Source organism: Eleutherodactylus coqui, chromosome 8 (assembly GCF_035609145.1).
Source record: "Eleutherodactylus coqui strain aEleCoq1 chromosome 8, aEleCoq1.hap1, whole genome shotgun sequence".
Taxonomy (NCBI): domain Eukaryota; kingdom Metazoa; phylum Chordata; class Amphibia; order Anura; family Eleutherodactylidae; genus Eleutherodactylus; species Eleutherodactylus coqui.
Window position 1 is genome coordinate 107,480,394 of NC_089844.1, and position 13,981 is coordinate 107,494,374.

At 42.0% G+C, this 13,981-nt stretch overlaps 1 protein-coding gene across 1 annotated transcript in view; it reads left to right on the top strand.

The window, feature by feature from the left end:
• CIITA (class II major histocompatibility complex transactivator) overlaps nucleotides 1–13,981 on the top strand; it is a 123,194-nt gene that overhangs the window by 66,061 nt on the left and 43,152 nt on the right. The window contains exon 3 of the mRNA XM_066576176.1: nucleotides 12,065–12,163. Coding sequence (XP_066432273.1) covers nucleotides 12,065–12,163 — 99 coding nt within the window. The remainder of the gene's footprint in view (nucleotides 1–12,064; nucleotides 12,164–13,981) is intronic.

Consider the following 13,981-nt stretch of genomic DNA (forward strand, 5'->3'; position numbering starts at 1 on the left):
GAAAAGTGTGTCTCCATTTTAAGTGGATGTTGGTGTATATATATGTATATTGTGGTAATGTATAGAGTGAAGGTCACTCTTAGACTCCATGTTAAGTCTCTCACTTGAACAAATGGAGTGACCAAAGGAGGGGCATCTAATTATCTAATTTTATTCCTGAGACTAGTTGTGTGAGATAATAGCCCAGGATTACCACAGTGTATATATGTATATACAGATTCGTGGAATATGTGGAATTCAAAAATATTGGGTTGTGTTAATTTGAATATTATTGAATTAAGATATTAATATGAGATAATTGTGTACTTGAAACACCTGATAAGTACTTTAGTCAAATTAATAACAAAAGTTCTATTTAAAGTGTAATTCATCTTCAATGAACAACAGTATTTTATTTGAAGAGTGTATAAAGAAAATAATAATAAAAATAATAAGCCTCTTGGTGTATATAAACCGCCAGCCATTGGCCATAGTGCTGGTAAAGAGGATAAGGTATGGAAGACTGCATAAGAAAATAGTGAAACAAACAATTGTTTTATGTGTGTGAAAGAATAAAAACAATAAGCCTCTTGGTGTACATAAACCGCCAGCCATTGTCCATACTGCTGGTAAAGAGGATAAGGTGTGAAGGATGGCTGGGGAGGTTGGCGGATGAGTGTTGGTCCCCATCCCACTTGTTGGGGTCCCAATCAACTACAGTATGAACCTTTTATAGTGTCTAACTCTCTTTAAAGCGTAATTTGAACTAAGTCTTGCTCCTTGCAGCAATACATAAATGGCGCTGTGAACAGGATTACGCAGAGAGTAATACACTAGTTTGTTTTAAAGGAAAATTTTGATAAACTGATAGTTGAAGAATTTCTTGTGATAATCTGGCATAGTGTGAAAATGTCGCCGTTTAAGAAAATCCGAAATAGTACGAAAATGTCGGTAGCTAAGAACAAAGACGTGTCCGATGAATTGTTAATTATGCCAGGGTGGAATAAAGCCCCCTATAATATATTGGCCGCTGAGTGGTCGCAGTGTGATGAATATCAGTATGTGGGTAGAAATGGGCATAAGTTGTATTGTGTTTGTCATTGGGTAACCTATTCTGAACGAATTGTGTAAAAACCGCGGTACTAAGAGTTTTTCTTATCTATACATAATTCGCTCATTATTGGAAGTCTGGTGTACAGTAAATACAATCCCAATTTCTACTTCACATATTATCAGTCCGTATAGGAATGAATAAAACCCCCCTTAGTGAGTGTGAATTTGCAGTTTTTGTAAGGTGGGGGCAAGTGTATTACAAGTTCATTTTGAATAGTCAGCCCAGGTTATTTGCACAATAGAAGATAGTCACAGGCAGTGGAACCAGTTATACAGCTATTTGTCTGGAGAAGTTTCTGTGTTCTATAGAAGATAAGATACATTTCAAAGGGTGGGGGGGTACTGGGCTTTAGAAGACCTACTTGTCTTTGCAAAGAAATCTGAATTAAGAATTGGTTATATTTGGCTACACAGGAAGTATGTTGTATTATATATATATATACTGTTCAGTAGCTGAAAATGAAATGAGAAAAGAATTCAAAGATGTTCTCTCATTGTCGGGTTAGTTCCCTCTTCCATCTTCACCCCCTCCTTCATCTCAATTCCAACCGTCTCCTCCCCACCCTATGCCAAGTCATCCACTCCAAGGTCAAACATTGGACTGGAGGGATGGACCTGCTGGCATTGTGGACAACAGAACCCGGATTGGAGAGAGAGCTGCCCTGCTTGCGGAGCTCCTCGGTGCAAACCGGTTATGCCTATGCTCACTAGATCCTAGGCTAGTGAGTGGAAGCATGAGGACAAGAAAGAGATGCAGGGAGCGGAGGGTGGAATAGGAGCAGATGTAAAACAGGGAAGGCAGTGGGAACGATAATCTAAAATTATGTGAAAAACTATTGTGGCACAGATTAGGATTAAATTAAACATAGAGAATTGAGAAGTGGTAAAATATTTTTAATTTGTCTGAAACATTGGGGAAAAAGAAAAAAAAAAAAAAATTGAGAGAATCCTCCTTGTCTCTTTCTAATATCACACAAAGAGAAGGAAGAAAGTGTAAAACAATTCTATGCCCGCCTTCAACAACATTAGTCAGATCTGGGATATAGGGGCATAGAAGAGATGGGTAAACATGTACTTAGTATGGCCTTTGTAGAAGGTCTATTGAAATCCCTAAGGTCATAGATAATAAGCCAGAGTGGAGACAGTCTGAATCTCCGGCCCTTTTTCAGACAAAAGGGCATTTATGTAACTGTCCTGCAGGCCTGGACTCCGCCTGAGGGGACTGTGCTGTTGCAATATGTTAATGACTTTCCAGCTTTGTGCTGAGGATCTGAAACATGTCAATCTGCATCTATTTCTCTTCTAAAATTTTTTTTTTTTTTAGCAGAAAATGGCTGCAAGGCTTAAAAAGGAGAAATTACAGCTTTGTAAACAAAAGGTTGTTGTCTAGCTCAAGAAGGCAGACATCTCACAGAACGACGCAGGGCTGCAGTTCAAGCCATTTCTGTATCTTCTTCTGCTGCCAAAGCTTCGCACCTTTTTGGGACTTGTCTCATACTGCCGTCCCTGGCCTTTCATGCGACAGCAGTATTGACGCAAAAACATGGAGGACGTCCACGGCCACTTGGGTATTACTCCATGAGATTGGATCCGATAGCCTGAGGAGCCCCCTCCTGTGTCCGTGCGGTAGCAGCAGTACAAGCAATGGTTGACAAGTCTTCTGAGTTGGTCCTGAACTACCCCCCCTAGTGGTTCTCACCCCTCATGACATCCAGAGTATACTCACTCAAGTACAACCTAAACACCTGTCTCTAGCTCGTCAAATAAGGTTGCAATGTGCTTTGCTCATGCCCCCCCCTTTAATATTTCTTTTCAATGGTGAACCCGGCTACTCTTCTTCCAATCGAGTATCCTGTTTCAAATGGGGGAGGGGGAGGCATAGGTGATCAAATGGGGGAGGGGGATGCATAGGTGATCTATGTATTACAGATCAGCTATTTTTAAAAATTTTTGCAAATAAGAACGTGATCTATTTGGAATAGAATATCAGCATGATTGTCTAGCATTGATGCAACAAGAAAAGTTTAAGTTTTAAAGAGTTATTGAAACCCCTTGTTAATACATATTTTGAGTTGTTTTTATAGATGGTACCAGGGTGATTGATGACTCCACACCAGATATGCAGTGTTCACACAACAAGATCTCTAAAAGCAGAATGCCTCCGCATGTCTCAGTACAAGAAGCGGAACTGAAGGCCCTCACTGAGGCGTGTAGAGTGACAGAAGGTAACCATTTACACTGACTCCTGGTATGTATTCGGCATAGATCATGGTTACGGCCCAATATGGAAGGCCAGACACTTTTAAACTTCTGTAGGACAACCCATTGAGAATGGTGTAGCAGCACAGAACCTTATGAAAGCCCTACTCCTACCAGACAAAGTAGCAATCCTGAAGGTGAAAGCTCATACTAAAGCCAACAGTGCAGAAGCAAAAGGCAACGCCCTAGCAGACTTCAGCGCAGACAGCGGCCCTCAAGCCGTGGAAGAAAGAAGAAAAGAAGATACTGACCGCACAAGTCAGAGACTATGATTTGGACTTTGATAAAAATTTGAACATTGATGTACTAAAGACATTACAGTCACAAGCCAGCAAAGAAGAAAAAGATAAATGGACTAATATAGGAGCAGTAGAACAGGGTGGCGTATGGCAAAACAGTCAGTAACTTGCCTACCACGATCCCTGTACCCCATGATGGCCCAGCTGATCCATGGAAAGACTCACCTATCGAAGGCAGCTATGTTACCTACGCTTGAGAGAGAAAGGGTTGCCCCCTGGGTTCTTTGTAGCTGCTACATCATTTGTCCAGTTTTGCATGAGCTATGCCGTAAGCAACAGGGTAGAAGTAAATTGACCACAAAGGCACTTGCCAGGACCACTCTACCCATTTCAGGGATTGCAAATTGACGACATTCAGCTCCCACGTGTTGGGAAGTATGAATATGTGCTTGTTGTTGATGTTTTTCAGGTTGGAGGCGTACCCTGTTACAAAAGTAAATGAGCAGGTAACCGAAAAGAAGCTCATGAATAAGGTAATCTGCAGATACGGGGTACCAGAGGTAATCTGCAGATACGGGGTACCAGAGGTAATCGAGTCAGATAGAGGTACACATTTCACAGGTGAAATAATGCAACACTTCATGTCTGCCCTGGGTAACTCCCAGGCATTTGACACCCCCTTATCATCCACAAAGAGCCAGAAAACCATTGTGCATTATAATATTTCTCTTCAGGCAATGAAACCCTGCACCAGAGGAAAACGAAAATGGTATGATACCCTATTAGGGGGAATTGGTACAGGTGTAGGGGTTCTGAACTCTATAGATTTAGAGGTGATGAAGAATAAAATGGCTGGGGTAGGACAGGATGTTTCTAGATTGATAAATGTTCAGGCACAATGCATGCCTTCCTTGTTCCTCCCCCGATGTCTTGCATTAGGATATGATAAGGATGTATTAACGCTTTTTAATCTGGTTTTGCGGTTTAAAAGGATTTGTTTGTAAATATGAGTAAACTCATAAACTATACACAATGTAGCCTGCAATATATATATATAATTCATGAGAGGGACAAAGCAGTCAGATGTGATGACAAATAATGAAAAATTGTGGAGAAATATTCTCAATAATGTAATTCCAGTAGCATCCTGGATACGGCCCCGGGGCTGATGGTGTAGAATGCTCTGACGAGTATAGCACTGGAGAAATGACTTTTTATGATGTAAAGGACACAAGCCTGATGTGTAAATCTGTAGTACTACCTGTGGTGTTCGGACCGCCTCTATATGCTTTACAATATTGGTTGCCCAAGTTCACAGGTATGATGATTTATAGAGAACTGTGAAGAAACACTGGATGGCCTAGCATGCGGAGGGAGTACAGCCGCATATGAGCCATGTTTCCAGCAGCCTTCAATCAGCATATGTGATTGGACGGTGTTACCTGCTTCTTCTATATGCTGATAGAAGTTGGCCCCCAATATATATATATTCTTTGTTGCCAACCGAACTGGAACCACCAGTATGTATAATCTCACCACTCCATTATCTGGATGTATACAGAACATATCGGTGATACATTGGTTTACAGAAGCTTACACATTTTTGTCAGATGCTGAAGCAACATTAAGGTACTACTGGTACCCAGATGCTATCCCTATGTCAACTCTGACAGTATCCTTGGGTAGAATTGTAATGATAGATACTGAACACCTTTAAAAGCATTTGGATGTTACTAACCTCTCCCTTATGGAATTAGAAAAATGTATGGGTAGGAGATAAGCTAGTCAGCCTAGGTACTAAGATCCAGGTAGACACAGAATATAACTGGTATGATATTTTTACTGGATGGTCACCTACAGCAGGAAAGATGATGGATTTTATGTTTCACCCTTTACTAATACTGTTTCTTTTGTTCATTCTTTTGAGTGTTTGCAATTTATGGAAATTCTGTGGGATACGGAGACAAGCAAATTATCTGGAATCGCTCCCTCTACGATATCGTTAAAACAGTCATACGTAAAAGAGCAACAACAGTGGGGATCCGGCGAAGAGGATAGAAAGACCGGCGGGGGTGGCTTAGCACCCTTGATAGTACCACTACAAAGGCTCTTTTCAAGATGGACTGTTTCAAAATGGGGGATTGTGAGGGTTATGAACATATTAATTTATATATGTATGTATCTTTGATATACGTTTCCGGAGGCTGTAGGCCTAAATTGTACACTCTATTCTGTGTCCTATGAAAAGCTCTGCTAAATTAAGTACAGGTGTAATCTTAAGCGTCCATCATGTCTCCAAGAGCTTGTTTATCTCGTTACACTGATCAAAAGGTTGTATGGAATGCTTTGTTAATGTAGAGTGTGATGATAATCAGGATACCAGACACGATGTCTACATACAAACAAATAAAGCATTGTTTATAGAGAAGACAAAGTTATGTACCAGTAAAACAGGTCGACCTCTGTAAAGCAGTTCAACCTCTGATACGCCTACTATTTCTTGTATAAGAAAGACAAAGTACACAATAAACTCAGATTGCTCTAAGACACGACCGTGATGCCTGTGTCTATTGCTTTCTCATGGTGGCCGGCATAACCAGCTCTGATTTGGAGCCCCACAGCATATTAACGTAACATGGATTTTATCCCTAACACACCATTCCCATTGAAATCAGTAGGTTGTTTTTATAATGCAGGACAGAACAGGTTTTCCAAGGAAAGATTCCCTATTTGAAACCACTCCTTGCTGTGTCCAAGACCTGTATCTTATGATCTTTGTCTGTACATTGTTGGAGGTATACTGGTTCTCAGAGACCCAGGGAGAATATGGAGACTCATTTTCAGGCAATGCTGTATGAGAAAAGTATGCAAAATATCTCATGTCAACCAAATCAGAGACTCCTCCAGAAGGAAGATGGACCCATCCGTAGACGAACCCTTTTTTAAAGTACTTGTTCCTCCTCTGTACAGAGCAGTACACTGATTGGCCGGACGAGACATCTTAGACCAGGCCTGCACAACTTGGCACCAGATAGGTTTTTAGCAGCTTACATACAAAGTGAGCTGCTTAAAGCCTATCTATTGTATAATTTAATGATTAAACTACTGCATTTTGCAAACTGCTTTGCTAAGCGGTACACGTTTTTAAAAACATTTTGCAGGTTCACATGTAGTTATTGGGATGTATTACACTTCTTGTCAGCAGTCAGTTTATCGTATTGCCTCCCATAGGTCCCCAGGATGCTCTGTTTGCTAGTGAATAGATATGAGTGAGGACCTCAATAGTTCATGCTGCTATTTAGCCTCCTGCAAGACAATGCCGCAGTTCACAACTTAGATGTTGCCCAGATGGAAAAACGCTATTGCAGGTATGAAATTATACCGCATCCCTCTTATTCACCTGGTCTCGCACCATCAGACTTCTATCTCTTTCCAACTATGAAGTCAGTTTTGAAGGGCAAGCATTTTCCGGATGATGAGACTCTGATTTCTGAAGTCACAATGTGGCTTTTGGAGTAACGTGTCACCTTCTACAAGCCAGGTGTTTGCAGTTGCATAAAGAGATGGGAGACGTGTGTGTCCCTAGGTGGCACCTATGTAGAGCAGGACTAATAACTGTGCCAAATTTCGTTGCTTTCAGTCCACTGAGTCAGGGGAAATCTTTAATAAACGCCCCTCGTAGCCTGATGCCTTCAAGAGAACTTGAGCTGCCCTCTCTTATCTTGCATAGTGGACATACAAAGGGTTAAAATGGTTGTCTGGGACTTTTATTATTGCTGACCTAGCGTCAGGATAGCAAACATATAGGTACATGGACACATGCACCTCCAAAATGTGCAGTTTAAGGAAGAAATAGTAAACCACAAGGCAACGTTTCAACTGTGCTATAGCATCTATTTAAAGCAATACAGGTCACATAGGTGACAGACATTTATATATATATATAGCAGGCAGTGGGTGTATACAATGTTGCAACCAATCTCATGAAAATTTATGCAATGTACAAAGTGTCACCTGTGAAAAAAAATCCCTCCCCTAGAAGGAGTTGTCGGAATCAAATGAAACTTTCTTTGTGTGATTGTAACATTGATATCAATAACCAAGAAAACACAGGACAGCGCCAAAACCAGGAGTCCGAAGTTTAAAAGGAATACCACTTTATTCCAGACAACTTCACAGTTCAACACACTCAAAAATAAATGTCCAGGACAAAACTTCAGAAATTTATCTTTAAAACTTGTTTATTGAGAATTACAAATATAATAAAGGCATTTATAAAACAGGACATAAAGGAAATGCAGCATCGATACAAGGGAAATACATCACCTCCGGTCACACATATAAGAAGTCCCCAAAGAAAATCATGCTTATATCAAACTACAATAGGCGCAACCATTCTCAATGTCATGCATATAGTAAAGTGTTACCACGTGACCGAGGATCTGGATATCCCTCCGCCCTGACACGCACATTTCGCCCTTGGCTTCCTCCACTCTTTCCTTGTGCAAATGAGAATAAAGCTGATCTCTCTGCACCGTGAAATGTGTGCGTCGGGGCACAGGGATATCCAGATGCTTGGTTACAGGAACTTCATGTCTATATGTACCATATAGGAAATAAGTCGTCAATATATCAGCAATAAAAAATGATTCAGCTCCCATGAACCCTGATGGAATGAACAAAAACAGCTTCAAATAAACCCATGAATAAATTTACATATGATGGTGCCACACGTGCCCCCATTGCAGTTCCAACTCTGATGGTAACCAATTCCGTCGTAAATGAAATAATTATTGTACTATACTATTTTTAGTCCTTTCATCAAGAACTCCCTCTTTTCAAGCTCCATTCCACAATCACTTTCCAAGACATATTCAACACAAGAGATGCCTAAACTGTGCCTGATATTAGAATATAAAGCCACTTGCCAGGGAATACCCGGATTTGGCCTAAAACGATGCCGTAGTGCATGTGTCACCCATATATCTAAAGCTTAGTGCCCACATTGTAAAAAAAAAAATCAATTACCTAGAAATTGTTGGAATTGAATTAAACTTTCTATGTGTGATTGTAATGTTGATATAAGTAAGTGATTACAATATCATCTATGGCACGCCACCAGAACAGGATGCAACTCCAAAACACTGACACATACATGTACCTGTCCTCAAAGAAGGACATGAAGATGTTAGCATACATTGGGGCCACATTGGACCCCATCGCTGTCCCCCTTCACTGCAAGTAGAAGTCATCCCCAAAGAGGAAATAATTCCTCCTGAGGGCAACCCGCAGCATCTTGAGGACAGAACGTGTATGTGCTAAGTCCCATCCTGTGCCAGTGGGTGCCCCTGAGAGCAGCCAAACCCTGGTCATGGTCAATAGAGGTGTATAAAGATACCACATCAAAAGACACAAGTAAAATAGTAGATCATTTACCCCCTCTGTGTAAAAGAAGATGAGATGATACACACTTGAGACACTGTACCGTAAGGCCTCCCTCACACAGGTGTTTGGAAAAGTGCTCCAATTTTACTTTCGCTTTCGGCCGTATCTCCCTGCGGCCCACAGCGGAGTTTAGCCCACCTCATCGTAGATGAGGTGCGCTAAATGTCAAAAATAGAACAGACTTTGCTCTAGCGGCTGTCTGAAAGGCTCCATTGAAAACAATGGGAGTGTTATACCGCGATTAGCGCGGTGCTGAAAATGCCACATTAATCACAGAAAAAAGCGCCTGTATAGGAAAGGCCTAAGGCCACTCTCATGCAGGTGCTTTTTTCTGCGCTTAACGCTGCGTTTTCAGTGCGGCGTTAAACGCTGTCAATCACTACCATTGATTTCATTGGGGCTTGTCAGACAAGCGTCAAAACGCAGCGTTTTTACCTGTGTTTTTCCAGCGCTGTCCTATTTTTATGTATTTCTGCATTTTAAATCGTGATGCTTTGCCCATTGAAATGACTGGGGTGCACTTCACGCTGCTGAAAATGCGGTAGAATGTAGTTACCACGTTTTTGACTATGTCCAGCTGCGTTTTTCAGTTGTGGCATTATCAGCTTACTTGGTTGTGTTTATAACTGTGCTGAAAAGGCAGTCAAACGCTCTAAAAAATGCATATCAACGCAGCTGAAAACATAGCATTTTTTCAAGCACCGAGTGGCCTAAGGCTTCCTGTCAATAAATCGCCCGCGAATCACGCTCTGTAAAGCTTTTCCATAGACTAACTATGGAAAGCACAGTGCCGGTCTCCACGAGCGGAGAATCATAGCGATTCTCTGCTCGCGGGATTTAAATTGCGGCATGCTGCGATTGCCGCGATTCTCGGCGGTGAGCCAATCTATTAGATAGGCTCATCTCGGTGACCTGTCAGTGCTCCCACCTCCTCGTCTGCGGTGGAATATCGCTAGCGATATTCCACTTCGGCCGTGGACAGGGGCCCTAGGGTTTGAATTTAGATTTCAGTATATGTGGATTGTGATGTATGTGTGCAGCCGTTCTAGAGTAGCGATGTGGACTGGTGGAGCTTCTGACCGCCTATGTGGGATTGGTGTTTATACCTTTGTTCACAGGTGACACTTTGTACATAGTTGTTCATGAGATTGGTTACAACATTGTATGAACCCACTGCCTGTGATAGAGACAGATGTCTATGTGACCTATGGGACCTGCATTGCTTGCAATAGATTCTATAGCAGGGATGAAATGTTGCCCTGCGTTGTACTATTTCTTCCTGAGTAAACTGCACATTTTGGAGATGCTGCCGTCCATGCACCCAGTTGTTTGCTTTCCCGAGGATAGGTCATCGGTGTCTGTGGTGGTTCTCAACACATTGGGTGATGGGTGACGTATTGGATGTGCACAGCTGCTCCGGAGTGATTATGTGGACTGGTGAAGTTCCTGAACGCTTATGTGTGATTGGTGTTTATACCTTTGTTCAGAGGTGACACTTTGCATATTGCATAATTATTCATGAGATTGGTTGCAACATTGTATACACCCACTGCCTGGTATATTTATACTAGTTATTAGTATTATTTATAGTACCAGTGTTTCTGGTGGTGCAATGCGCCACTTACTAATATAATATATGGTGGAAGGGATTGGAGTTGGTCAAAATATTTCCGTGCAAATAGTAGGCTATTGTCATTATTTGCAGTTTTGCTGAACAGTACAAAAACCCATGAATAAGAAAACGTCAGTAACTGTACAAAGAACAGCAATACCGATACTGCAGCATCTAAACCTGTGAACATTCCGAAGGGATACAACCAGTGTTTTTTGGTGGCGGGATGCACCACTTACTAATATACATAATAAGGAATTAGAGTTGGTACAAATATTTCCATGCAAATAGTAAGCTATTGGCCTTATTTACAATTTTACAGAACATTGTAAACAGTGATTTACAAACTTCAGCTGCTCGCTGAGGAGACATGTTCGCTCGTTGCTTTCGCATAATAGCTGCATGTAATTTACGAACGTCAGCAGCTCGCTGAGGAGACATGTCTGCTTGTAGCTTTCACATATCTGCTACACGAGATTTACAAACTTCAGCTGGCGGCAGAGGTGAAATCGTGGCTTGTCGCTATGTCATGTAAGTTGCATTAGCTTCACGGCGGCGTTGAACCCTCTGTGGTGACGTTTGCATGACAGCGACAGTTAATTTCAACACTGGACAACGGTTGACGATTAGATGAAGGCTGGATCGGTGTTGGCGGCATTAGCACTTGAGATGACATGATATCATGTTCAGGAGATGTGAAGATAACGAGGACAGAGTGTTGCATCCTTTAAACTGTGAGAGTTGATTCTGCCTCCCATACCTGTTATTTATCAATACCTGTTATAGGTGATTAATAGGGGTGCGCTGCTCCGGATGTCCACTGATAAGCTAATTGCTGCGCCCGCTGTCAGGGCGGATAGCACTAGAAGCAGATAGCGCTTCCATTGAAGGAACTGCAGTGGAAGAAAGTACCAGCAGACGGCTGCATGAAGCTCACAGGTGGCTACAAAAACGTTTGGAGGCCGTCATTGTTACCAAAGGTTGTACAGCCAAGTATAAGGGAAGGATGGCTTTCATCGTGTCCATGTCATATACTAGGTTTATATTTTATTTTTTTTTAGAAATGACCATCTCTATTGTGATAGATTAAGTTCTGCTGAATTTATCTTGACTTGTTATTAAAATATACTAATGGACCCGCTGTCAGTGCGGACTGCGCCGGAGGCAGATAGCACTGCCAACACTGCAGCAGCCCAGGTGGATACGACAGTCACAGCTCTCATTGAATTGAACTGATAGTGAGCCCAGCAATCAGGTGATTGGTGGTGATCCCGAATACTGAGCCTTCGCCGATCAACTAATAATAACTTGTCTTGAGGATAGCTCATCAATAGTAAAAGTCCTGGACAGCCCCTATAATAATAATTCCTAATAATGATTATTGTCTTATTTATATATTTTATCTTATTTATTACAGTTGATGACTTATCAATCCTGAATTCAACAGAAAGCTACCTGAAGCTATTAAACAGCGATATAGATGTAGCATGTGAATCACAAGAAGCGGATGCGGACGGTCAGTGACATTTTAGAATATATTCAGTTGGTAATTTAAAGGGTTGTCCGGTTACCAGACAGCATTGCCCTTATAGCTCCAACTGTGCTAAAATAACAAAAACAGCTGTACTTACCTCTCGTCTGCTGCCCCCCCCGCCATGATCCTGGTGTTTGATGTTGTTGATGATGTTATCAGAAGTCACCCGGCCGCTGTAGCCAGTAAGAGGCCGGATAGTTACCATTCTGCACTCCTGGCATCATGGCGCCCAGGATGTGAGTAATGATGCCAGGAGAACGGGCGGTGACGCTGTAGCCTCTGTTTGTCTACAGTGATCAGGTGACTTCCGATCGCATCATCAACAACATCGGGACTACGGCAGGGCTACAGTGCTGTATCGTGGCGGTAGAGGTGGGGTAAGTACAGCTTTTTTTGTAATTTTAACACAGTTGGAGCTAGAAGGGCAGTGTTGTCCGGTAACTGGACGACCCTTCAAATTCTATATAAGCAAAAATATTAAAATATATTTTGACCTGCACAAAGTCTAATTATTATTTACCTACTGTGTGTTCATCATGATAAGCTTGTGGTTAAACAGCGGGGAAGTCCAACTTCCTTGTGTCAGATTTGCTTTATAATGTGAGGGTCAAACTTACAAAAAAAACAACAAGTAATGAATTTCAAAGTTCCCTCTGGCTGGGTGTGCGTGGTATAAAAGGGAAATGTTGAAATCCATCACAGTCATACAGATTGTTATTGGAAGGCTCCAGTTACATTTTACAAGAGAAGTGTTTTACTGCTGTGGTCAGAAAATTGTCACCCATGAATATTAAAGGTTTTTTTTGCAGGCAGCATTCGCTATCAGTGCCGGGCTGCATCGGGGTAGAAGCCGCTGCTCCGATCCCTGTGTACTGGCTGGGGCTTGTAATTGCAGGCGCAGCTCCTATTGATTTCAGTGAGAGCCGTGTCTACCATTATGGCCACTACACAGGGGTCGGGGCAGTGGCTTCCACTCCACCCCAGTGTAGAACTCCCTGGAAAACTCTTTTAAGTGCAGCAAGGGAAATACTTCCTAAAGTGTTTAGTGAAGCTGCTTCGCTGTTAATATCATGCAGGAAAGAGCAAGACACAAAATAGAGAAAATAAGAACATGGCTGGAAAAAAAACATAAAAAATTGTAAATAGAGATGAGCGAACGTACTTGGATAAGCACTACTCGTCCGAGTAATGTGCTTTATCCGAGTACCTCCCCGCTCGTCCTGAAAGATTCGGGACGCGCTGCGGAGCGGGGAGGAACGGAGGGGAGATCTTTCTCTCCTTCTCTCCCGCCCGCTCTCCCCACTCCCCGCTGCGACTCACCTGTCAGCAGCGGAGTGCCCCGAATCTTTCAGGACGAGCGGAGAGATACTCGGATAAAGCAAATTACTCGGACGAGTAGTGCTTATCCGAGTACGTTCGCTCATCTCTAATTGTAAACAATGCCAGGACACAACTAATGGCACAAAGAACAAAATCAGACTAAATGTGGTTTTAGACGAAGCGATTGTTATCGTTCAAAAGAGGAAAAGTGATTATAATCGTTCGGTCTAAACGCAAGCAAACGACCAAATGATATCGTTCATTTTATGCAGGCATAAAAATCATTGTTGGCTCATTCACTAATTGTTCAGTTTAAACAGCAATCGTTCCGTCCCTCTCATTTGCCTATACAGGGAATGTGAAAGACTGAACCATTCTGTATCTGCCTGTCTAAACAGGCTACATGAGAACGAACGAGCCAACGATGTCATGACTCAAGCATTTAGATTACAATTGACTATCAAACATGACCACTGGATC